Source organism: Lissotriton helveticus, chromosome 4_2 (assembly GCF_964261635.1).
Source record: "Lissotriton helveticus chromosome 4_2, aLisHel1.1, whole genome shotgun sequence".
Lineage (NCBI taxonomy): Eukaryota > Metazoa > Chordata > Amphibia > Caudata > Salamandridae > Lissotriton > Lissotriton helveticus.
In genome coordinates, this window is record NC_136064.1 from 111,050,136 (window position 1) to 111,077,900 (window position 27,765).

Genomic DNA, 27,765 nt, shown 5'->3' on the forward strand with positions numbered 1-27,765 from the left:
CATGCATCTCCCGCAGAGAATCAAAGAGTGCTTGTGCATCTCTCGCAGAGAATCATAGAGTGCCAGTGCATCTCCCACAGAGGAACCAAGATTGCCCGTGCATCTCCCACGGAGGATCAAACAGTGCCCGTGAATCTCCTGCAGAGAACCAAAGAGTGCTCATGTGTCTCCGGCAGAGAATCCCAGAGTGCTTGTGCGTCTCCCGCTGTGGTATCGGGTTCTATCAGGTCTACATACTTGCAGAAACACTCGGACACCGTAAAACAGAAGTTGGCACGGAAACTGAAAATGCAAAGAAACAAGTTTATTAGGACCCCATGGGGTGGTGGTACATTCCTACAGCACCCTTCGGCAATGCAAGAAGTATCACCCCGAACATCGGTGCGCGACCTCTTTTATACAGTTTAACAGCAATAAAAAGGTAGGTGGTATACATTAGAACAGTTTTAGGTACATATAAGGGCATTTTTGGAACACAGCCAACATGTGGGAGGGGTTTAATACCACTGGCCAGTTGGGAGGAACATTCCTAAGGAGTGACCACTCTCTAGTCCAAAGATCAGATGTACGCATGCGCGAGACTGACCATTGCTAAAAATAGCCTGTTGCTGGGCAGGGTAAAGGTTCATTGGCATGAAGGAAGGACGAAAGGGCATGCTGACCACGAGGCCGCATGTTCATAGAAAATGGAAGCCACCGAATACAAAATGGCCCCCGCACGTTTAGTCAAGTTAACAAAAATGTTCGTGTAGCTGAGCTTAACGCTAACTCAGGTACTGCCAAATTACGACAGACGACCCTTTTAGCGTTTAGCTGAAGCTACCTCATAATGGAAGTAATCTGAATGTTCATCATTAATATCGATCAGCATAATTTGCTTGACTTCAGCATTACTCATATGTACATTTTTAACAATAGCTCGTTTGGATGGGATACAGGCTGTAATACATACAGTACATAAAGTAGGACCACATTGAATACATAGGCAACAGAAGAAAAATATCCCAATAATCACACATAGAACAGTTAGCAGTTTCCAACCCCAGGTACTAAGCAGAGCCCAAAACCAGCTAGAAAAAGTCCAAGTACCATTGTCAGTGTGAATTTCAGAGGCAATTTTGTGCAACCTAGAGATAGCATCATACACAGATGGTGAATTATCTGGCACATAAACACAACAACTACTTCCGATGATACGGCATGCACCCCCACGATCAGCTAACACTACGTCCAGAACCATCCGGTTCTGAAGCATAACGATTCTTGTAATTTGAAGCTCTTCAGTTATATTCCCTAAAGCGGAAGCAGTTTCATTAGCAACTGCCTCCACAACACGTGTTAACCGTCTAATTTTCCTGTTGTTTAGGGCAGCACCTACAAAAGAGAAAATTAAAATCCACATATTGTTGTAGTGAGGTGTCGGTTTGGTCGACTTCATCAATATCCAATGTTCTCTTAACTCTATTCAATATAAAATCGTGATACAATACATAATCATTATGGTACATAGGTGGGGCAATAAACACAGGGGGTAATACAAAAGATATATAACATGTACCTAGCCATCCAAGAGGAAGACGATGATAACCTTTATTACCGCAAATAAAGTAAGTGTTTCGTGAGGCCACAAATGAAATACCATTGGGTGTATCAAAGGCAAGAGTAACATTGCATTCACTTCTCCCCACTGGAATTGTTCCATTATTCCTAATACAAAGGTCTGCTTTTGTATCAATAACTGTAATTACATGTAAACTGGTCATATTTGTAAGTCTCTGATTGGTGAAGATACGAGGCGTAGATACATTGTCCGGTCAATATTCTTCCCACTCGAATTTAGTTCCTTCTGCTTGTGGATAGCCATCTCGATCGTTATAGCAAACCTTGTTCAATCGAAAAAGTAGTCCACCTTTTGTTGGCCATCTCAATGTAAAGAGAAGTGTGTACCAAGCATTACATGAACCATTGTGGGAAAATGGAAGAGGAATAAGAGGTGTTCCTCCTTTCTTTTGATGTTCCGGTAACATCCCACAAACCCAACAGTTGGATGTATTTGTCATATTGTGTGTGTGATGTAAAATTTGAATGAAACTGTTATTCAAGTAAGTCTGTCTATGTCTCTCCTCATGATAGGGCAAAGTAAAATGGAAATGTTCAGATGGAATTGGAGTGGTAGGCACTCCCGTGCAGGAAACAGTCTTTCTATAGTCCGAGCTATTACTGCTATTACCACCATAGTCGTAGCAAAAAGAACTGCAACCAAGATTTTTCTATTTCTCAATGTCATAGGTGCCATAGTACAAAGAACGAAAGTTTCAAAAACCAAACTAAAAATAAGAATGTGGTGCTGAGAACCGAGGCTGCCGCTGGTGTCTTCTCCGAGATTCAAGACGGGTGTCGCTACACTGGACAGAACTGATCCCCCCCTTGATATTCCCGGCTTCCGTTTTCGCAAACCTCGGAACGGTTACCAGCCAGTCATAAAAATACAAAAATGTATTATTTCCTTGGCCGTAGATTGTACTTCACTCCGCCAGAAATAGCGTGGTCCGGGAAGGCTCCCTCCGACTCGTTGGGCATAACAGCTGGGCTTTTCTCCGCATTCAAGATGTCTCTGTAATCGGACAGCACTTCAGGGTTCACCAGATCCGGAGAGACACGTCGGCAGTGCGTTGAATGTATCCACCGCTTCTTATTCGTGACGCGCACAGCCGTTCGCGTTGCCAGCAGCACTTGTTCAGGGCCACGCCATTTCGGCTCCAAACTGCTGGATCTCTCAAACACCCGGATCATGACATGGTCGCCAGGACGAAGATTGTGAGCCTCTCCAATAGAATTGTCGGGGAGCGCTTCTCGAACCTGTTGATGAATAGAAAGTAAATCATTTGTTAATCGTGCCAAATAATCGTTCATCATTATACAAGGCACATCATATATCAAGCGAGGCTTTGGAGCGCCCCAGATATTCATGGGCCTTCCAAACACCACCTCATAGGGTGTGAGGCCAGTTCGAGAGTGTGGCACTTATCTAATAGACAATAATGCCAATGGCAAAGCATCCGGCCAATTCAAAGACGTGGATGCCACGATCTTTGCTAGCTTCAGCTTCCGAGTCGCATTATACCTTTCTACTAGACCTGCTGACTGCGGGTGGAATACAGCGTGGAATTTTTGTCGAATTCCCAATCCTTTTAGGACATGCTCCACTATCTTCCCAACAAAATGAGGACCATTATCATTCCACAAGAATTTACAAACACCATAACGGGGGAAGTACTCTTTGAGTAATACCTTAGCTGTTGTTAATGCTTTATTGTCCTTTGTGGGGTAGGCTTCAACCCATTTGCTAAAAGCACACACCACCAATAGGACATACTTGAGGTTATTACAGCGCTCCAGTTGCATATAGTCCATTTGCAGTACTTCGAATGGTGCAGTAGGTGGAACAAACCCTCCTTTAGGAGTAGAGGTCCCTTTAGCAGTATTGTACTGTAGGCATATCAGACAGGTCTGTACTATTCTCCTAGTCGTGCTGGTAATCTCAGGATGCTCCCAAACTCGTGTAAGCAATTTCGTAATTGCAAGAGCTCCGACATGTGCCAGTCCATGCATCATTTGAACCATTGCTTGCAAGTAAGCAGCAGGCAATTTCCATTTCTCCATATCTTTGCTTCTCCAACAACCCTCATCATCCAATACTCCCTCTGTTGCCCAGGTTGCAAGTTCTACTTTAGATGTGACTTCTGTATGTCTAGAATTTCTTCTCTAGCATCATGCCATCGCTCGGCTTGCGATCTCACCACATACATAGGAGAGTCATTTTGCAACATGGCAGTCTCTCTCGCTATGCGGTCTGAAAAAGCATTTCCTTGCCCTATTTTGTCTGTCACTTTCTTATGTGCACTACATTTTATTATCGCCACCTTCCTTGGACATAATAGTGCATTCAGGAGGTCGCATACCAACTCTCCGTACATGATGTGTGTTCCGTGTGAGGTCATAAACCCTCGTTCCCTCCAGAGTAGGCCAAAATCGTGCGCTACTCCAAAGGCGTAACGACTATCAGTATAGATATTCACACATAGACCAGCGCTTAACTCACATGCTTTCGTTAAGGCTATCAATTCTGCCGCTTGAGCAGATTTTTGTGGTATTCGTGCTGCTTCTACCACTGTCTTAAGTGTCGTGATCGCATAGGCTGCGGAGCACTTCGAGTAGCTCCTATGTCGACCAGAAACTGATCAGTAGAACCCAAAACATGTGCTGATATATATGGACCCCTTTGATCGACTGGTACTTCAACCGATTCCACACCCCATCCTACGCAATGCTATGCATAATTATTATCCTGAGACTCAGTATACTCTCCTTCAGCTATCTGATACTGATTCCGTGGATCAAAAGTATTATGTTCAACCTGACCACGACCCCTCTCTTCAAACCTACCACGATCATTCGCTCCACCTCTTGATCCTGAATAACTATTCCGTGACCTTCCACTTCCTCGACCCCTCTGACTACGCTGTTCACGAAGTACCGGACAATCTGCGAGCCAATGTCCAAACTGCTTACAGTATGCACACTGATCCTCAGAAATGTCAGAACGAGGGGGAGACGTAACGTACGATCCTCGTCTACCCCTATCGTTCCCTCTCAATTGCGTAGCACCAACCTGTGCCAACATCACTTTCGTCTTTAAGTCCTTCGCTTTCTTATCACTACTTTCTTTAGCCTCTAGCTCCTGACGTTCATAATACTGAGCCATCGTTAATAAGGAGGCAGGCGTTGCCGTGGTCCATGAACTTTCACCAGCCTTTAATCGTTTTGCAATCTCCGGTAGGAGATTAGCCACATACTTATCTACGAATAAGTGCCTGCCTGTGTCCTCTGTTAATGATTGACCACTGTAATCATGGAATGCTTCCTCAAAACGTGAAAAGAAATCAGAAACCAATTCCTCTGGCTTCTGCTTACACGACGCTAACACTGTCCAATCTATTTTCTTAGGAGGGACAAGCGTTTTTAATTTATTCAAGATAGCTGTTGGCAAATCTAAAATCAACTGATACGGTTTACATGCAGGTTCCCTATCTGAATCAGCTCTCACTATGTCCTTCCAATCTGCACCTAATATCGTTCGATCGTCAAACTTACGAATCATCCTCCACATATCAGGAGGCAATATCAGCCCAAAGAAAAGATCGATATCAACTAACGTCATAATACACGAAGAAATAGCACCCTCCACACCTTCATAGAAAGCTGCTGGATTTTTACGGGGGTCAGGCAAAACATTCTTAAGTGCCATAACATCTGCTCTATTCCAGGGCCTATAAACCCAATTATATATAAAATAGCCCCTTGAATCCTTAGACGTCTTATCCTCATCCGTACCATCCCCTTTAGGAGGGACATACAAAGGTGCAGCTTCCCGCATAGGCAAAACATTAATCGCAACACTCTTATCTGATCCATAGATAGGGCACACTCGGGAATTTCCCGTCGATCCAGACGCTGATTGCTCTGATGCCTTTTTCGCCGCTCGCAATCGTGTCGCCTCGTCTCGTAACTGAACCAACCGCCGGAAGAATTCGTCCGCATCTGAAAGAGCAAAAATACCTTTATGAAAATTCTCACGACCAACTGATATATCTTTAGGTTCCAACTCAGGAGAGTGTTTTCTAAACCGCTCAACAACTTCATCTGTAAAATGATTCAAAAAATACAACCGTTCCTTGTCAGACCACTGATTCATAAGATCATTAACCCCTGACACAGTTATAATATCACTGTTAAGTTTACGAGCAATCGAACGTAATTCCGTCATGCGTTCGGTATGTAACCTGCTACGCTGTTTATCCTGGCTATCCTCGTCCAAGTCCTCATCCGGAGCCGTAGGCTGAACATACGGAGGCGGGCAACGATCTAACAATGAAAAATCATCTAATTCATTAGTAAGGACAGGATAAAGAGGACGTCTAATAGGAAACTGACCATTAACCTGCAGGTTACGTTCTCGACTCTCTTTCTCTTTCTGTTCCTGGAATTCCTTCTCCTGTAGCTGTAAAGCTTTATCCCGAGCAGCCTTTCGCTGCTCTTTGTCCGCCAAGGCTTCTGCACGCTTCATTCGTTCACGCGCCGCTTTCTCCCACATACGCACACAATCAAACATGTCCTGTCTAGACCTGCGCTGAAACAAACACTGTTCAACATACTGGACTTTTCGCAAGTCGAATGACCCATGTAGTGGCCATTGCAACTCACGATCAGGTTTAGTGTATTTGTGCCATAACGTGCTATACATTATGGGAGGAAGGCCAAATTTAATGTACATTTCGCGATTAGGAGTCCCCTCTGGGGGAGCCAGCTGAGATTCATTTAATCGATAAGTGGTACCATTTCCAAAGCAGCACATTCCTCGGAGTGTGCTGAGGACAGGCATGTTCAAAATATCACGGAAAAACGCGATATTACATAAAATGGCACTTAAGGGTACTTATGCACAATGTGCCGTTCAAACAAATTCAAAAGCAGAGAAATATCCCTACATGCCTGCCTATGTGAGGTGCACTCCACATATAATTCAAATCATAGGTCCAAACGTTAGCTAACTCATACAAATTCAAATTCAAATTCAAAAAGCCACAGTAAGTGTCAATAGACTACCTTACCAAACATAAGCTTACCAAATATCTTCAAAAGTCCAGATTCCAACTGCCAAGTTCCGTAGCCGAATCAGCCAAAACAGGCACTACACTACAAGCCAAACGATCAGAACCTCAGTCGAGGACCGGCGCCACCTGGAAGGTCAGATCAGAAGGAAAGGAAAAAACACCGTGGGTGCCAAGACTCGGGTCACTCAGTGGCAGCGTACGCGTCCATAGCGAGTTTCCAATCCTTCGTCGTGACCTCTCCTTCGGGCATCCGAGTCGCCGATGAGGTCCCTTCGTGGTCGCCAATTGTGGTATCGGGTTCTATCAGGTCTACATACTTGCAGAAACACTCGGACACCGTAAAACAGAAGTTGGCACGGAAACTAAAAATGCAAAGAAACAAGTTTATTAGGACCCCATGGGGTGGTGGTACATTCCTACAGCACCCTTCGGCAATGCAAGAAGTATCACCCCGAACATCGGTACGCGACCTCTTTTATACAGTTTAACAGCAATAAAAAGGTTGGTGGTATACATTAGAACAGTTTTAGGTACATATAAGGGCATTTTTGGAACACAGCCAACATGTGGGAGGGGTTTAAACCACTGGTCAGTTGGGAGGAGCATTCCTAAGGAGTGACCACTCTCTAGTCCAAAGATCAGATGTACGCATGCGCGAGACTGACCATTGCTAAAAATAGCCTGTTGCTGGGCAGGGTAAAGGTTTATTGGCATGAAGGAAGGACGAAAGGGCATGCTGACCACGAGGCCGCATGTTCATAGAAAATGGAAGCCACCGAATACAAAATGGCCCCCGCACGTTTAGTCAAGTTAACAAAAATGTTCGTGTAGCTGAGCTTAACGCTAACTCAGGTACTGCCAAATTACGACACCGCAGAGGATCGAAGAGTGCTTGTGCATCTCCCACAGAGGATCAAAGAGTGCTCTTGCATCTCCCGCAGAGAATCAAAGAGTGCTCATGCATCTCCTGCAGGGAATCAAAGAGTGCCCGTGCATCTCCCGCAGAGGATCAAAGAGTACCCGTGCATCTCCCGCAAAGAATCAAAGAGTGATCATGCATCACCCTCAGAGAACCAAAGAGTGCCCGTGCAATCTCTTGCCTGTGTATCTCTCACAGAGCATTTAAAAGTACTCATGCATCTCCCGCAGAGAATCAAAGAGTGCTTGTGCATCTCTCGCAGAGAATCAAAGAGTGCCCGTGCATCTCCCACAGAGGATCCAAGAGTGCCCGTGCATCTCCCACCGAGGATCAAACAGTGCCCGTGAATCTCCTGCAGAGAACCAAAGAGTGCTAATGTTTCTCCTGCAGAGAATCCCAGAGTGCTTGTGCGTCTCCAGCAGAGGATCAAAGAGTGCTTGTGCATCTCCCACAGAGGATCAAAGAGTGCGCTTGCATCTCCCACAGAAGATCCAAGAGTGCCCGTGAATCTCCCACCGAGGATCAAAGAGAACCCGTACATCTCCCGCAGAGAATCCAAGAGTGCTTGTGCATCTCCCGCAGAGAATCAAAGAGTGCTTCTGCATCTCCCGCAGAGAATTAAAGAGTGCCCGTGCATCTCCCACAGAAGATCCAAGAGTGCCCGTGCATCTCCCACCGAGGATCAAAGAGAACCCGTGCATCTCCCGCAGAGAATCAAAGAGTGCTTGTGCATCTCCCGCAGAGAATCAAAGAGTGCTTGTGCATCTCCCGCAGAGAATTAAAGAGTGCCCGTGCATCTCCCACAGAAGATCCAAGAGTGCCCGTGCCTCTCCCACCGAGGATCACAGAGCACCTGTGCATCTCTCGCAGAGAATCAAAGAGTGCTTGTGCATCTCCCGCAGAGAATCAAAGAGTGCTTGTGCATCTCTCGCAGAGAATCAAAGAGTGCCCGTGCATCTCCCACAGAGGATCCAAGAGTGCCCGTGCATCTCCCACCGAGGATCAAACAGTGCCCGTGAATCTCCTGCAGAGAACCAAAGAGTGCTCATGTGTCTCCTGCAGAGAATCCCAGAGTGCTTGTGCGTCTCCAGCAGAGGATCAAAGAGTGCTTGTGCATCTCTCGCAGAGAATCAAAGAGTGCCCGTGCATCTCCCACAGAAGATCCAAGAGTGCCAGTGGATCTCCCACCGAGGATCAAAGAGTACCCGTACATCTCCCGCAGAGAATCCAAGAGTGCTTGTGCATCTCCCGCAGAGAATCAAAGAGTGCTTTTGCATCTCCCGCAGAGAATTAAAAAAGAGTGCCCGTGCATCTCCCACAGAAGATCCAAGAGTGCCCGTGCATCTCCCACCGAGGATCAAAGAGAACCCGTGCATCTCCCGCGGAGAATCAAAGAGTACTTGTGCATCTCCCGCAGAGAATTAAAGAGTGCCCGTGCATCTCCCACAGAAGATCCAAGAGTGCCCGTGCATCTCCCACCGAGGATCAAAGAGCACCTGTGCATCTCTCGCAGAGAATCAAAGAGTGCTTGTGCATCTCCCGCAGACAATCAGAGTGCTTGTGCATCTCCCGCAGAGAATCAAAGAGTCCTTGTGCATCTCCCGCAGAGAATCAAAGAGTGCCCGTGCATCTCCCACCGAGGATCAAAGAGTACCGGTGCATCTCCCGCAGAGAATCAAAGAGTGATCATGCATCACCCTCAGAGAACCAAAGAGTGCCCGTGCAATCTCATGCCTGTGTATCTCTCACAGAGCATTTCAAAGTACTCATGCATCTCCCGCAGAGAATCAAAGAGTGCTTGTGCATCTCTCGCAGAGAATCAAAGAGTGCCCGTGCATCTCCCACAGAAGATCCAAGAGTGCCCGTGCATCTCCTGCAGAGAACCAAAGAGTACTCATGTGTCTCCTGCAGAGAATCCCAGAGTGCTCGTGCATCTCCCGCATGGAATCAAAGAGTGCGCACACATCTCAAGTTCTGGTGGCTCATTAGCAGACATGGTCCCCTCAAGTGGACTTTGCAGTTCTTCAGACATACCTCTTTCTCATCCTTCCAACTTAGGCGCAGTCCTAGGACATCCTGGTGGCTCCGCAGCTGACATGATCCATACAAGTGGACAAAGTGAAGTTGGCAGGGTATGCCCAGACGTGGGTCCCTTGCTCACTTTGCCACTGGATTCAAGCTAGCCTGGCTGATGAAGGGTGTTACCCAGAAACCTTTCCCAGGATGCTTGATTCCAGTCCAGGGAAGACCTGGCTTGGCAGTTCGGTCTGCACTGTTCCCATGAGGCACAGGGTCAATATTGATTTGCATTTAGCTGGGTCTGAACTGAGGTGGCGAAGTGAGCTAAAGAATGATGATGGATTCAACGCAGATCTGTGGCTGGGCGTGAGTGTCTGAATAGTTTCAGCGCTCTGTCCATCTTATCCTTGTGTTTGCTTTGTTCTCCCTAAGTGCGCCGGGTATGCCTAGATGTGTGTCCTTTGCTCACTTTGCCACTGGATTCAAGTTAGCCTGGCTGATGAAGGGTGTTACCCAGAAACCGGTAGGATGCTTGCTCCCGGTTCAGGGAAGACCTGGCTTTGCAGTTCGGGCTGGACTGTTCCTATGAGGCACAGGGTCAAGACTGATTTGCATATGGCCATGTCTGAATTGGGGTGGTGTGATGAGCAAAAAAAACGATGGATTTAGGCCCAGATCTCTGTACTGGGGGGAATGTATGACATTGTTCTACATTCTGTCCATCAATTGTTCTTTTTGCATTTGTGAGCCCATGGTGGGTCTGTAAGCTGCAGGTATACTGGCAGTGGACTGTGGTGGGTCTGTAAGCTGGATGTGCACGGTGGTCTGTTTGGGTCTGTTAGATGTAAGTGGGATGTACACAGTGGGCTCTCCAGGTCTCTCCCAGAGTTCCCTCTCACAGTTTCCACTTCCTGTTTGCAGAGATCCTGGCCTGCTCTGAGCTGCACGTGGTCCTGAGGCTGGTGCTGAAGGCGGGAAACTTCATGAACGCGGTGAGTGTGGGAGGCCTGCTCACAAGTGCACACACCAGCTTTGCCCTGTGTCACCCTCACACCCTGTGTACACCGCTCACCCGCCTAGATATACCTCCTCATACCCTGCGTACGCCGTCTTACCCTTGTAAACACCCCCACTCCATGTATGCACCCCCTCTCCCCCTGTATACACCCCCACTCCATGTATGCACCCCCCTCCGCCTGTATACACCCCCTCTCCATGTATGCTCCCCCTCTCCCCCTGTATACACCCCCACACCATGTATACACCCCCTCTCCCCCTGTATACACCCCGACTGGATGTATACACCCCTCTCCCCCTGTATACAACCCACTCCATGTATACATCCCCTCTCCCCTTGTATACACCCCCACTCCATGTATACACCCCCACTCCATGTATACACCCCCACTCCATGTATTCACCCCCTCACCATGTATACACCCCCTCCCCCCTGTATACACCCCCACTCCATGTATACCTCAGCCCTCTGTATACACCTCTTCACTCCTCTGTATACCTCAGCTCATGTTTACACCTCTTCACTCCTCTGTATACCTCAGCCCATGTATACACCTCCTTACTCCCCTCTGTATACCTCAGCCCTCTGTATACACCTCTTCACTGCTCGGTATACCTCAGCCCATGTTTACACCTCTTCACTCCTCTGTATACCTCAGCTCATGTATACACCTCGTCACTCCTCTGTATACCTCAACCCATGTATACACCTCTTCACTTCTCTGTGTACCTCAGTCCATGTATACACCTCTTCACTCCTCAGTATACCTCAGCTCATGTTTACACCTCTTCACTCCTCTGTATACCTCAGCCCATGTATACACCTCTTCACTCCTTTGTACACTTCAGCCCATGTATACACCTCTTCTCTCCTCTGTACACCTCAGCCCTCTGTATACACCCCTTCACTCCTCTGTATACCTCAGCCCATGTATACACCTCTTCACTTCTTTGTACACCTCAGCCCATGTATACACCTCTTCACTCCTCTGTACACCTCAGCCCTCTGTATACACCTCTTCACTCCTCTGTATACCTCAGCCCATGTATACACCTCTTCACTCCTCTGTATACCTCAGCCCATGTATACACTTCTTCACTCCTCTGTATACCTCAGCTCCTGTTTACACCTCTTCACTCCTCTGAATACCTCAGCCCATGTATACACCTCTTCACTCCTCTGTATACCTCAGCCCATGTATAAACCGCTTCACTCCTCTGTATACCTCAGCCCATGTATACACCTCTTCACTCCTCTGTATACCTCAGCTCATGTTTACACCTCTTCACTCCTCTGAGTACTTCAGCCCATGTATACACCTCCTTACTCCCCTCTGTATACCTCAGCCCTCTGTATACACCTCTTCACTCCTCTGTATACCTCAGCTCATGTTTACACCTCTTCACTCCTCTGAGTACTTCAGCCCATGTATACACCTCCTTACTCCCCTCTGTATACCACAGCCCTCTGTATACACCTCTTCACTCCTCAGTATACCTCAGATCCTGTTTACACCTCTTCACTCCTCTGTATACCTCAGCCCATATATACACCTCTTCACTCCTCTGTATACCTCAGCCCCTGTATACACCTCTTCACTCCTCTGTATACCTCAGCTCATGTATACACCTCTTCACTCCTCTGTATACCTCAGCTCATGTTTACACCTATTCACTCCTCTGAGTACCTCAGCCCATGTATACACCTCTTCACTCCTCTGTATACCTCAGCCCATGTATACACCTCCTTACTCCCCTCTGTATACCTCAGCCCTCTGTATACACCTCTTCACTCATCTGTATACCTCAGCCCATGTATACACCTCCTCACTCCTCTGTATACCTCAGCTCATGTATACACCTCCTCACTCCTCTGTATACCTCAGCCCATGTATAAACCTCTTCACTCCTCGGTATACCTCAGCTCATGTATACACCTCTTCACTCCTCGGTATACCTCAGCTCATGTATACACCTCTTCACTCCTCTGTATACCTCAGCTCATGTATAAACCTCTTCACTCCTCGGTATACCTCAGCTCATGAATACACTTCTTCACTCCTCTGTATACCTCAGCTCATGTATACACCTCTTCACTCCTCTGTATACCTCAGCTCATGTTTACACCTCTTCACTCCTCTGTATACCTCAGCTCATGTTTACACCTCTTCACTCCTCTGAGTACCTCAGCCCATGTTTACACCTCATCACTCCTCTGTATACCTCAGCTCATGTATACACTTCTTCTCTCCTCTGTATACCTCAGCCCATGTATACACCTCCTTACTCCCCTCTGTATACCTCAGCCCATGTATACACCTCTACACTCCTCTGAGTACCTCAGCCCATGTATACACCTCTTGGTGCACAGACATAATATCGACTCCAAAATATCGACTGGAAAGAATATCGAGTTTTAAATATCGTTTGGAGAAAATATCGACTAGACAGAATATCGACAGTCAAAATATCGTTTTTAAGGTAAGTGAAGTAATATCGACTGTAAATAATATAGACATTGAAAATATCCAAGTATATAATCTAGATAGTAAAAAATATAGTTTTTTCAATAATATTTAATTATTTATAGTGTTTTTATGTTATAATATATGTGAAAAGTGTCATTTTTTTTAATAATTATTTTTAATTAATATTTTTTTTTAATTATTGTGTAATTTTATTCTGTAGCGGGTTGTGGGTTTATAGGGGAATAGGGTGGGAAGTAATTTAATTATAATAAATTAAATATGTAAATTTATTAATTGGTAGTAATAATTAATTAATTGGTAATTAAATAATATATGTTAATTATTTACAATTTAATTGGTAATTAATTTAATTTAATTGATTAATTGCTAATTATGTTAAATTAAAGGGGTATTTTTAGGGTTCAGGGTCAGTTTTCAGTTTTTGGGCAAAGGGGTATTTTTAGGGTTCAGGGTCAGTTTTCAGTTTTTGGGTAAAGGGGTATTTTTAGAGTTCAGGGTCAGTTTTCAGTTTTTGGGCAAAGGGGTATTTTTAGGGTTCAGGGTCAGTTTTCAGTTTTTGGGTAAAGGGGTATTTTTAGGGTTCAGGGTCAGTTTTCAGTTTTTGGGTAAAGGGGTATTTTTAGGGTTCAGGGTCAGTTTTCAGTTTTTGGGTAAAGGGGTATTTTTAGGGTTCAGGGTCAGTTCTCAGTTTTTGGGTAAAGGGGTATTTTTAGGGTTCAGGGTCAGTTTTCAGTTTTTGGGCAAAGGGGTATTTTTAGGGTTCAGGGTCAGTTTTCAGTTTTTGGGTAAAGGGGTATTTTTAGGGTTCAGGGTCAGTTTTCAGTTTTTGGGTAAAGGGGTATTTTTAGGGTTCAGGGTCAGTTTTCAGTTTTTGGGTAAAGGGGTATTTTTAGGGTTCAGGGTCAGTTTGGGGTTTTTGCGGTACATTTACAATATTGCCTATTATTTAATTAAATTTTGTTACTATATATATATGTTTTAAGAAATATGATGAAAAAAAAATATTTTTTTACTTTCATTAATTATTTAATTATTAAAAGTTATTTTAAGTATTGTTAATTATATTTTAGTAATTAATTTTTTATATTAATGTAATTAAACATTGTCTTCACTCCTCCGTATACCTCAGCTCATGAATACACCTTCTCAGCCCTTTGTATACCTCAGCCCATGTATACACCTCCTCACTCCTCTGTACGCCTCAGCCCATGTGTACACCTCCTCACTCCTCTGTACTCACCCCCTCTTGTCTTTCATTAATGCCCGGCGCAGGGCTTTGTCGTATTACTGACCTCTCGCTCTACCTCACAGGGGGGTATTACTGACCTCTCTCTCTACCTCACAGGGGGTATTACTGACCTCTCTCTCCACCTCACAGGGGGTATTACTGACCTCTCTCTCTATCTCACAGGGGGTATTACTGACCTCTCTCTCTACCTCACAGGGGGTATTACTGACCTCTCTCTCTCTACCTCACAGGGGGTATTACTGACCTCTCTCTCTACCTCACAGGGGGGTATTACTGACCTCTCTCTCTACCTCACAGGGGGTATTACTGACCTCTCTCTCTACCTCACAGGGGGGTATTACTGACCTCTCTCTCTCTACCTCACAGGGGGGTATTACTGACCTCTCTCTCTCTACCTCACAGGGGGTATTACTGACCTCTCTCTCCACCTCACAGGGGGTATTACTGACCTCTCTCTCTATCTCACAGGGGGTATTACTGACCTCTCTCTCTACCTCACAGGGGGTATTACTGACCTCTCTCTCTCTACCTCACAGGGGGTATTACTGACCTCTCTCTCTACCTCACAGGGGGGTATTACTGACCTATCTCTCTCTACCTCACAGGGGGTATTACTGACCTCTCTCTCTCTACCTCACAGGGGGTATTACTGACCTCTCTCTCTACCTCACAGGGGGGTATTACTGACCTCTCTCTCTCTACCTCACAGGTGGTATTACTGACCTCTCTCTCTACCTCACAGGGGGGTATTACTGACCTCTCTCTCCACCTCACAGGGGGTATTACTGACCTCTCTCTCTACCTCACAGGGGGGGTATTACTGACCTCTCTCTCTACCTCACAGGGGGGTATTACTGACCTCTCTCTCTCTACCTCACAGGGGGGTATTACTGACCTCACAGGGAGGTATTACTGACCACTCTCTCTACCTCACAGGGGGATATTACTGATCTCTCTCTCTACCTCACAGGGGGGTATTACTGACCTCTCTCTCTACCTCACAGGGGGGTATTACTGACCTCTCTCTCTCTACCTCACAGGGGGGTATTACTGACCTCACAGGGGGGTATTACTTACCTCTCTCTCTACCTCAGAGGGGGGTATTACTGACCTCTCTCTCTACCTCACAGGGGGTATTACTGACCTCTCTCTCTCTACCTCACAGGGGGAATTACTGACCTCTCTCTCTCTACCTCACAGGGGGATATTACTGGCCTCTCTCTCTACCTCACAGGGGTATTACTGACCTCTCTCTCTACCTCACAGGGGGGTATTACTGACCTCTCTCTCCACCTCACAGGGGGGTATTACTGGCCTCTCTCTCTACCTCACTGGGGGGTATTACTGACCTCTCTCTCCACCTCACAGGGGGGTATTACTGACCTCTCTCTCCACCTCACAGGGGGGTATTACTGGCCTCTCTCTGTCTACCTCACAGGGGGTATTACTGACCTCTCTCTCTACCTCACAGGGGGGTATTACTGGCATCTCTCTCCACCTCACAGAGGGTATTACTGACCTCTCTCTCTACCTCACTGGGGGGTATTACTGACCTCTCTCTCTCTACCTCACTGGGGGATATTATTGACCTCTCTCTCTCTCCCTCACAGAGGGTATTACTGACCTCTCTCTCTACCTCACAGGGGGGTATTACTGACCTCTCTCTCTACCTCACAGGGGGGTATTACTGGCATCTCTCTCCACCTCACAGAGGGTATTACTGACCTCTCTCTCTCTACCTCACTGGGGGGTATTACTGACCTCTCTCTCTACCTCACTGGGGGGTATTACTGACCTCTCTCTCTCTACCTCACTGGGGGATATTATTGACCTCTCTCTCTCTCTCCCTCAAAGAGGGTATTACTGACCTCTCTCTCTACCTCACAGGGAGGTATTACTGACCTCTCTCTCTACCTCACGGAGGTATTACTGACCTCTCTCTCTACCTCACAGGGGGGCTACGCAGGCAACGCCGCGGGGTTCCACATTTCATCCCTGCTGAAGCTGGCCGACACCAAGGCGAACAAGCCGGGCCTGAGTCTTCTGCACTTCGTCGCCATGGTAAGCTTACCCCTACGGCTGAGGTGCTCAGTGGCGGCTGGCGCCTACAGGGTGGATGGGATGGGGGGGGGAATATAAAAAAAACCCTTACCTCACACGTCCTCCTCGCTCCGAACCTCTTCTGCTGTTGGCAGCAGGGCCGGCACCAGCAAACTCCCTTGACCAATCCCTGCGCTGGTCACATGCGGTCAACAAGCATGAGAGCAGCATCCTGATTGGAGGGAGCGGCCTCTCTTGGCGCTCCTCAGCGCTCTGGAGGCCTGCACGCGCTCTCTAAGAGAGCGGGATTGAGAGGTGTAAAGTGCGCATGTCTGGCTGGCCATCGCAAGACAGACGACCATAGAGACGTGCACACCTAAAAACAGTGCCGCGGCAGCCCTCTGCCCACCCTCCTCCCTCCTGCCACTCAGCAGGCCCCGCCCCTTCCTGACACTCGGTTCAGGACGGGATGATGAACAATTTAATGGTCAAGAAGTTCCATTTTATTTTTCATCCCTGGGGTTTGGGGGGCATTTAAGTGGGGTGAGGCTCCTCCGCTCTCATGAAGGAGCGGCCCCTGGAGGCGCTACTCCTGTTTAACGCAGTCTAGGCACTTTAAGAGGAAAGAAGGGTTGGGAACCCACTCCCCAAGGACACCGTGCCTCAAGTCGATAACTCTGAGGGACGCCGTCCTGGGGGGACAGCAGTCCTCAGGGTCACTGATCCTCGGGGATAAGGACCGTCCCGACCAACGACCCTTAGATTCTCAGGGACACCAGTCCTCAGGGTCACTGTTCCTCGGGATAAGGACCGTCTGGACCAACGACCCTTAGACTCTCAGGGACGCCGTCCTGGGGGGACACCAGTCCTCAGGGTCCCTGCTCCTCGGGATGAGGACCGTCTGGACCAACGACCCTTAGACTCTCAGGGACGCCGTCCTGGGGGGACACCAGTCCTCAGGGTCACTGTTCCTCGGGATAAGGACCGTCCGGACCAACGACCCTTAGATTCTCAGGGACACCAGTCCTCAGGGTCACTGTTCCTCGGGATAAGGACCGTCCGGACCAACGACCCTTAGATTCTGATGGAACCCGGACATCAGGAACACGTCAGCAGAGTCGCTGACCTCATCTGCAGACCCTCAATCCCCAGATGTGCCCTTTTAGTGGGCCTTGGCGAAATTTTAATTACAACAGAGAAATGTGTTACTTGACGTGAAATTGCCAAACATTACGCAATTACGCCTCTTTGCATAATTAGGAGTAATTTGACAAAAAATATCCTAATACAGGAGCAGCCAATTTAGCGTGCTGCTGCTCGGCTTCTTTTGCATTTAACGCTATTTCCTTAGCGCAAAATCTGTCCTCATGTCTATTATATATTCAAGGCTACATTTGAGGTTAAGAAAATAGCGCCAAATGCTGGGTTACCTCGTCGCGTAATTCTGCATAATCACGCGTACATTTGCTGTAAGTACACTAAAGTCAGGGCACAATTCAGGGGTACACGCGGGTAGACGGCATCCACCCCCTTATTTTACAGGGTGGACGCTGTCCACCCTGCCTTGAAATTGGGCCCCAGTGAATTACTCTGAACTTGTCCAGGTGTGATTTTCCGACACCTGGGAGTAGTCAACTGCACCTGCGCATTGTCCAGCAGCAACCTGCAGGCAGAGAAGGGGCTTTGGGCCCGATTCACAGAACTAACTTAAGACAAAATCCTAAACGTACTACCATTTCGGTATTCACAGAAGGCACTTACTCATTTCGGTATTCACAGAAGGCACTTACTCATTGTGGTATTCACAGAAGGCACTTACTCATTTCGGTATTCACAGAAGTTAGGACTCCTAACTTTAGGACTCCTAACTTTAGGACTCCTAAACTGAGAAAAATCCCAACATTAAGACTTTCGGTATTCACAGAAGACATTTAAAGGTCTTAAAGTTAGGAGTCCTAACTTCTGTGAATACCAAAGTGAGTAAGTGCCTTCTGTGAATACTGAAATGAGTAAGTGCCTTCTGTGAATACCAAAATGGTAGTAAGTTTAGGATTTTGTCTTAAGTTAGTACTGTGATTTGGGCCCTTTGTATTTTAAATTCGACGAGAGGCCAAAAGAAAGGCCAAAGTTAGGGGCCACAGGCCTCCTTTTGTTCTGTACAGGCTGGCAGCTATCTGAAGCCTCACACCTAGCTGGAGCTGCAATGAGGGGAAACAAAAGGCACACACTTTATTACTTCACTTGTGCTTAAGAGAGGCGTGGTTGTGACTCTGTTCAGCTCCTGTATTTAAGATTTATTCATGCACTGTAAGAATGTCAAATGTATTGGTCTGTCCAGATATTTACACAAACAATTTAATCATCACTATGTTGTTTTATTTCTTTTGTAGCGCTACTCTACCCAATGCAGGGTGTTGGAGCGTTTTGCGACACATACACACATTATAGGACAATAAATCCTATGTGTGTGTAGATCAACGTACAGGATGTGATATATAGGACACTGGGGGTTGCAAGGTGTAGGAGTCACTTGACCTTCATAGCTCACTGAGCTATATTAGAAGGATTACAATTTTTGAACTGCAAGAAACAAAAGGATCTCTGTGTTAAAAGCAGTAACGTACCTACTTACCCAACTACATAAAATAAAATATGTCATCTTTAACTTAGATAATATGCTGTGAAGAAGACAAATTAACCCTCTATAGAACTTCGATTCAAAACTGGGACTAGACAGAACACAGATCTATCTAGTGAATGTGTTAACCTCAAAAGTTATTTTAACATTATTATTGTTTCCTGAGATTTACTGGGCACTTAGAGATTTCTGAAGCAGGTGCCTTAATCCCAGCAGATATTTTAAAATGCAAACTTTCCAAGCAGTTAAGTGGAACAGATTTGCTGCCACTTTTCTCCTTGTTAGCAATTTCTTTGTGGCAGAGTTAAAAAAAAATATGTATATAAGTTGAGGATCAGATTTTGAATCAGGATTGAGTCTCTTTTTTGGCACAACCCTGAAGCAAAATCTCCTTTGTTAAGTCTTGTAATGCCCTCAAATGTACTCATTGGAGACCTGCTAAACATTGCTAAGATCTGATGTCACTTCTTATGATGTCACCTCCTGTGATGCAGCGCCGTGATGTCACTCGCCATGATGTCACTTGCATACTGCCTAACTTGGTTAGTTCCCCCCACTTCTTTTTATAGGACTTGTTCCCTGACTACAGGAAATTATGTGAGTTACACCCACCCCTACATTTTAGGGCCTTGCTGACACTGTCTTTACCAATGCTTAATGTTAGAAAGTCAGGGAGCCTTACGATGCAGCCTAATGAGTCTAGCAAGGTAGTTCGTTTGCTTAATGTGCCTGCTGCAGACATCTCTGTCCCTTCTGCAGGTGCCTGGGGTCACCGGCCGACTCGGCGTTTCATCCTTCGAAGGTCGATAACACTGGAACCTGGTGAACTTGAGCCCCATTGTCACCTGCATTTAAAGTGTCCTTTCACGGGCATGTAATTAGAAGGAAGGGAGGAGGACTTCTTTCGGGAACAGGCTCGGCTGGGATGGCCCCGCCCCCAGGTCCAGGCCCCGCCCCCCGCCTCGTGACTCAGGATGACAGGAAGAGCTGCAGGGCTTCCACTTCCCTGACATCTGCAGGTGAATCTTAATTACAAATCACTCCTCGTGCACCAGGGGCCTCCCTGGTGGAAGTGAATTAATTACACCTCAGCTGGCACCGGAGCGGTGCACGTGAGGACGGGGCCCCTGGGGCTGCATGACGTGACGTCAGCGTTGAAATGTGGAGCAAGTCCAACACGGATCAGATACACCGTGAACTCCACAAAGGTGAACTGCGTACAGGGCAGGCGGGCAATGCCCAAAGGGCTGGTCTGACAGGCACCGGTCTATGCAGGTCCAGCTTTAGGGGGGTGCGATCGGTGCAGCCGCACCGGGCGCTGAGCTGGAGGGTGGGCTCTGAACCTCGGGGGGGTGGGGAAGTGCCTGGCATGCACGCTGCATGAAGGGGTTCACCCCTCCCCAATGCATCCGCAGCACGGAAAGCATGGAGGGCAGCACTGGGCCACAGACAGGCCTGAGGAGGCTGGGGAGACGGAAGGCCACCGGCCCCCACCGGACCACCCATGGCCGGGCCTCCCAGCCCTCTCCTCACATTCCTGGCTCGTCTCTCTAGTGTGAGACGTTGGCCTGGCACATGCTGTCCACTATTCTAGTGGGCACCTCGCGCCAGTCCAAACGACCCTTATTGATGGCAGGTTTAACCCGTTCTGTGCTTATGACGGAACCACTCCGTCACGAGCCACGGGCGCACTGTGCTCATGACGGAGTGATTCCGTCATGCCACGGCCGCTCCGCCCACGCGGCACTGATTCCCCGCCTGTGCGGGCGAATTAGTGAGTGGGCGGAGCCGTGACGGAACCACTCCGTCATAAGCACAGTGCGCCCGTGGCTCATGACGGCGTGGTTCCGTCATAAGCATGGCCGCGCGACCCCCTTCCCCCCCAGCGGAATTACCGCCGCCGCCAAGGGGTTAAAGACAACCTATATAGAAAGCTATCCTGGTGGTAGCTGTGGAGAGCAGCCTTCAGGCTAAGTCTTGAAGGAATGTAAAGCAGCTTGTTTTACCAGTCTATAACCTCCTGAATGACCAAATGAAAGGAGAACCACACCAGGTATATACATAAAATATATGTATTTATTACTAAACACTCTCTACTAATCTCTTCATGAGATTAGAGCACAAGGCACACAATAATATAGTACTAGAACAACAGTAAATAGCACAATACACAGCGGGCTCCAGGGGGAGACCAAACCATATACTAAGAAAGTGGTATAACAACCACGACTTGACTAGACACAGTGTCTAGAGCCTGTAGAACCGCTGGGACCCCAAGGACCCACCCAAGGTAGTGACACAGGGGACCCACGGGGGAAGCGTGCAGTGTGAGAACACAGCCGCGAGCTCCGTACAATCCTATGGAAGCTTGACTCTGCTGCCACAGGGACCAGGAGATGACGACGATGACCAAAGTCCACAGGCGATCTGTCCCACAAAGGATGTCGAGTGCTGGGGGGTCGGAGTCCAGATTGGAGACCAACAAGCCTTGGCAACAGCAACCCACGCGGTGAGTAAAAAGATGCTTCGGGGAGGACCAGCAAGGTTCTGGGGACTCCCCAAGTGATGGAGAGTCAGGGTACGTCTGGAGAAACCAGGAAAGTCCACAGAAAGTGAAAGTTACCTTCACAGGGACCCACAGGTCGACAGACCAGGGATCGCGAAGGGACCTTGAGAGGAATCACAAAACACCAGCCCACGGAACACTCGTGGAGTGTAGGCCAGTAATCTTCGGTGGAAACACTGCTCGGGGCTTGGACTACAAGTAGCCCAAAGCAGAGCCTCAGGCATCGCCAAAAAGCATATGCTGCTACAAATGTGCACGGTATCCAGGGGTTCGGGTTGCACGGTCCCCACAAGGGCTGCAGGTCTCAGGATTGCTGAGAGCACTGGTTGGCCTTGGGGAAGCACAGGAACCCACCTCCTGTGTTGCAAAATCTTTGGAGTCCTTCAGGAGCTGCGTAGTTGCAAACCAGTCAGATGCGTAGAGGTGCCTGCCTTGCAGGGGATTAACTCCTTTACTCCAAGGGAGATTCTTCAGTCGTCCAGCAAAGCGTAGATCATCAAAGGATACTTGGTTTCTGTAGCAGAGTTTAGTCCATGTAATATCTAAAGTGCTGTAGCCAGGGGTTCCTACTTTATACCCAAGGAAGGGGTGGGACAAACTCTGAGGACCCACCTATGGGAGGGTCAGGACAGAGGGGTGGCTACACTCATATCCTTTGTCCAGTTTCATGCCAGAGCAGGGGCTGAGTGCCCCTGCAACAGGTTTGAGCTGGACTATGCACAGGGACACCAAATGTGACCCCAGTGCAGACTTCAAAGCACTCTTGGAGTGCACCCACCCAGCCCCAATACACTAAAGTCTGTCTGGGAGGTGGTTACACCTCCCTGTGACAGGAAACCTATTGTCCAGCCTCCCCTGCCGGTGTTTCATCCAGCAGCAGGAGGGCAGACGCGTATCTGTGGCTGGCAGCATCCATCTTGTGATGCCAGGGTAGAGAAAGCTGGTACCGGGTGTATCGGCGCTGTCATATTTCTCCCTCTTGGAGGGTGGAATCATACCTCTCCTGCTGGGACTGGCGGGAAGGTATGATTCCAAGGTGTTTGACACCAAATACGAAATGTTTCCATGCAGCCATTCCAAAGTTAGCATTTACAGCGAGGTTATAATGCACTTAAGAGTATATGATATGGCTGCATCACAGAACAACCAGCGAATAGATTCCAAAGGCTGCAGAGGGGTCCTGCCCATGCATGGGCACCCTCTCACACAAAACCCAGCACCCTGCCTTCAGGATTGATAAGGCTGCCATAGGGGTGACTTATAGGTTTATATGTGCAGTGATATAGGATAGATATAGTGAACGGCTATCTAAGTAAGGGGTGCATACACCACCTTACATAGGCTGCAGTAGCAGACCTGTGGTGTCATTTTAAATGGTCTCCCGGGGGTGGCATAATACATGCTGCATCCCCTGGGAGGCCTCTGGGGTACCTATACCCTGGGTACATAGTATACCATATACTAGGGACTTATAAGGGTACCCCTGAATCCAATCTGGAGTGTACCTAAAGTACATGCAATCAATTTAGAGGAGAAAGCAGCGAGGCTGGGGTCCTGGATAGCAGGATCCCAGCCAGACTAAATCGAAAACAGTGAAACATCAGCAAAAAATGGAGGTAACTATAAGAAGCAGACCCTACTCTCCTAGATCTAACGCCTCCATGTCCCTTCTAGATGCTACACTTCTTTATTTTACAGTTTTGTGTTCATTCGTCACTGCTGGATGCAGGGCATCTTGCTGCACCCCCACATAAACTAGGCAGAGATGCCGAATCGCCTGTAAGCCTCCTCTGCTCCCTCCCCCCTTGGAGCAGTGACCCGAGTTCCCCCCTCCCCCGTTGACCCAGAACAATATCTAGAGGTGGTTTTCAGCAGCGACCCCTCATCTCCCCACAGATCACTTGTAAATCTGCCTCACCGAGATCTCTCCACTGCGCCCCGTGAAAGAAAGGGCATCTTTGAAGCGCTCTCTGCTCACTAGGCGCTATATGAGTGAACGTCACATTGCGTCACTGACTGACCTCTGGTACCCAGGGGTCCCTCCGATGACGGCTCATCTCCCTTCTCTGAAATCCAGTAAAAAGGACATTTTGCTTTTTTGGGGGCGCGTGCGGTCTGGCCAAGAGGCCATCAGAGGCCCCGAAAACAAGGGGACCAGATCTGGTGTTCTTATGGATCCCCTCTCCAGACCAGAAACCTCTTGTCCGGGCGCCAGGACTGAGGGAATGCCCTGAGGGTCGAGAGGAATGGAGGCCTCGGTTCTAAACTCCAAGCCCAGAACAGGCCTGCAGCCCTCCTCCCCGCGCCCCACCTGAACCTGCATTACGATCCCTTCATTGCCTTCTTACTCTGACTTACCTTCATTTAAAAAATCCTTAAAGCATGGTTCATTAACCTCTAATGTTATCCGAACTATGGGCTAGATGTAGGTAATTGTAAATTACCGATTCGAAAATACCAAATTTTACCGATTCGCTATTTTCGAATCGGTAATTGCAATGTACATAATAATTCGGTAAAAAATACCGAATCGGTAAGATTCGGTATTTACCGAATCGGTAATAACCGATTCGGTAAAATTGGAAAAAATTCAAGGGTGGCAGGGTGGCACTTTGACACCCTGCTGCACCCCTGATTAGTGCTTGTGTGCACATGTGGCACACATACATGCCCTAAGGGCATGTATGTCTGTCACATGGCACAAGTGTAAATGCACATTTATGCATTTACATAGGAATTCCTTATTTACCACCAACTAATAGTTGGTGGTAAATAACGAATTCTTAAAGCCGCTTCCTACATCTCATTCACTGATTCGGTAAATACCGAATCGGTATATGATGATTCGGTAAATACCGAATCGGTAAATACCGATTCGTTATTTACCGAATCGGAAAAATAGTCTCCTACATAGGAAAAGGCTTTTACCGGTCGGTAACGGCCGATTTCGGCCATTACCGACCGGTAAAAGCCTACCTACATCTGGCCCTATGACCTGTGTAGACTGCTCAAGAGCCGAGATAAGAGGTGTGGCGCAGCGGCCAGGGTGCCTGACTCTGGACCACAGGGCTCATGGTTCGATCGCAGGCGGCAGGTTAGCCCAGCACCATGTGACCCTGGGCAATAGCCTGCTTAATCTTCCCGATGGCCCCCAGCGCCGGGACACCACTTCGGAGGTAGCTGTGCGCTTTACAAATACTGGTATTTCATTTAATTTAATTTCTTCTGGAATGATTTGTGCGCTCTGTAAAGTCATATATTATAATCGTATATTATAACACAATAGAGGTGGGCCAGCAAACAAATTAACAGGGAGGGCCGGTCCCGAGCCGAGGGTCGGGCTCTGATGTTCGAGCACGAGCCCTGCAAATGGTTGTTCGGTAAATCATACAATAAACCACGTAAAATGTGATGGTCTCTTTAAAGTTTAGAAAAAAGCAAACCTCTTTACATTTGGAAGCTTTTAAATTGAAGGGGCACATTGTATAGCACTTCATTGAGAAGTGCTTATTGAAAGTGGTAGTTTCAAACAACTGGTATTCTGACCTCACATATTTGAAAGTCTCGTCATATGCAATAAGAAACCGTTTTGGTGAAATAAAATATTTGTCTAAGATTGCACAATTTAAGGTGGGAAGCTGCCATTGGCCATGATTCTGGTTCCACTTTGTTCAATCAGCTAGTATACGAGTATCAATTTCTCTTTTCTTATGTTAAGGCTTTACTTTTTCCTCTTAGTGCATTTTCTGCACTTTTAACAAGTGTAGCACAAACTCAACCTGAAGGTATTGTCGCTGTTGGAAAGTGGGTTATTGGGAGGGGCAAATGTAGGCCTGCCACTGGCAATAAGGCCACTAACTCATGATAGGGCTCGGAATCGGTCTTAGAACATTATTCCTATGCTGAACCCTTGGTAGCTTGGCTGCGAGCAGGCAGGCTTAACTTCAAAGACAGGTATGTAAAGCATTTAAAAACACCTATTCAGTAAATAATTAAGACACAACACAAAATAAAAATCCCACACCAATTTAATAAAAATAGAAAATATTTTTATCTTTTAAATGATACCAAAACGAAATAAATCCACTGTAGGGAACCAGAGATGAACTTTTAAAGATTAGTCACTTTCTAGTGCTTAGAAACCAACAGTGCCCCTTTTAGTCATTTCGTTTGCTCTGACAGGGACACACCTTCATAAATTGTTCTGGAGGATCTCTCACCAGTCTTGTGCAGCCCGCCCCAGCAGGCTGGGTCCAGTTAGAACTCCTTCCTGGGGCACCCCAGGCTGGGATTCTTTGTGGTGATGTCCAGGTGAGCTCTGTTAACCCGTAGCCTGCAGGGAGTCCACTCTTCAGTCCTTTTGAAGCAGGTTTGATCCACTGGGATGTAGTTTCAGATGGTGCAAAAGGCGCAATCTTCAGTCATAATGACTATCAAAGTCTCAGATCAGCTAATATCGGACTGAGTTCACCTCATCGATTGAGATAGAAAAGGTACGGTGGCCGCTCGCTGCGTTACCAGGCTCCTTCCTCTGGAGTTTTCTACTCATTCACCTAAGACTTGAAAATGACGACCTCAAATTCAGGAAATTCACACATTTGCATCTTTTCACTCTGGCATTTGAATAATCCCATTCTCACAGGCACCGTAGTTGGTGGCTTTACCCTAGTCTTACTGGTCAGATATCCAAGATCACACTATCCTTTACAGTGGGCTCTGGACTTCATATCCCGGGCTTTGACATCAGTGTGGGGCTACGTCTGGACTCTCATTGACAGCGGGGCTCTGGACTTCATGTCCGGGCTTTGACATCAGTGTGGGGCTACGTCTGGACTCTCCTTGACAGCGGGGCTCTGGTGTTCATGTCCCGGCTTTGACATCAGTGTGGGGCTACGATTGGACCCTCCTTGAAAGCGGGGCTCTGGACCTCATGTCCGGGCTTTGACATCAGTGTGGGGCTACGACTGGACTCTCCTTGACAGCGGGGCTCTGGACTTCATGTCAGGGCTTTGACATCAGTGTGGGGCTACGACTGGACTCTCCTTGACAGCGGGGCTCTGGACTTCATGTCCGGGCTTTGACATCAGTGTGGGGCTACGACTGGACTTTCCTTGGCAGCGCGGCTCTGGACTTCATGTCCGGGCTTTGACATCAGTGTGGGGCTACGACTGGACTCTCCTTGACAGCGGGGCTCTGGACTTCATGTCCGGGCTTTGACATCAGTGTGGGGCTACGACTGGACTCTCCTTGACAGCGGGGCTCTGGACCTCATGTCCCGGGCTTTGACATCAGTGTGGGGCTATGACTGGACTCTCCTTGACAGCGGGGCTCTGGACTTCATGTCACGGGCTTTGACATCAGTGTGGGGCTACGACTGGACTCTCCTTGACAGCGGGGCTCTGGACTTCATGTCCCGGGCTTTGACATCAGTGTGGGGCTACGACTGGACTCTCCTTGACAGCGGGGCTGTGGACCTCATGTCCGGGCTTTGACATCAGTGTGGGGCTACGTCTGGACTCTCCTTGACAGCAGGGCTCTGGACTTCATGTCAGGGCTTAGACATCAGTGAGGGGCTACGACTGGACTCTCCTTGACAGCGGGGCTCTGGACTTCATGTCAGGGCTTAGACATCAGAGTGGGGCTACGACTGGACTCTCCTTGACAGCGGGGCTCTGGTGTTCATGTCCCGGCTTTGACATCAGTGTGGGGCTACGATTGGACCCTCCTTGAAAGCGGGGCTCTGGACCTCATGTCCGGGCTTTGACATCAGTGTGGGGCTACGACTGGACTCTCCTTGACAGCGGGGCTCTGGACTTCATGTCAGGGCTTTGACATCAGTGTGGGGCTACGACTGGACTCTCCTTGACAGCGGGGCTCTGGACTTCATGTCCGGGCTTTGACATCAGTGTGGGGCTACGACTGGACTTTCCTTGGCAGCGCGGCTCTGGACTTCATGTCCGGGCTTTGACATCAGTGTGGGGCTACGGCTGGACTCTCCTTGACAGCGGGGCTCTGGACCTCATGTCCGGGCTTTGACATCAGTGTGGGGCTACGACTGGACTTTCCTTGACAGCGGGGCTCTGGACTTCATGTCCCTGGCTTTGACATCAGTGTGGGGCTACGACTGGACTCTCCTTGACAGCGGGGCTCTGGA

The 27,765-nt window shown here is 48.0% G+C and overlaps 1 protein-coding gene across 1 annotated transcript in view; it reads left to right on the plus strand.

Annotated features, from left to right (window-relative positions):
• Positions 1-27,765, plus strand: part of LOC144752239 (uncharacterized) — a 212,306-nt gene that overhangs the window by 110,321 nt on the left and 74,220 nt on the right. The window contains exons 7-8 of the mRNA XM_078640238.1: positions 10,534-10,604; positions 16,321-16,428. Of these exons, the coding sequence (XP_078496364.1) occupies positions 10,534-10,604; positions 16,321-16,428 (179 nt within the window). The remainder of the gene's footprint in view (positions 1-10,533; positions 10,605-16,320; positions 16,429-27,765) is intronic.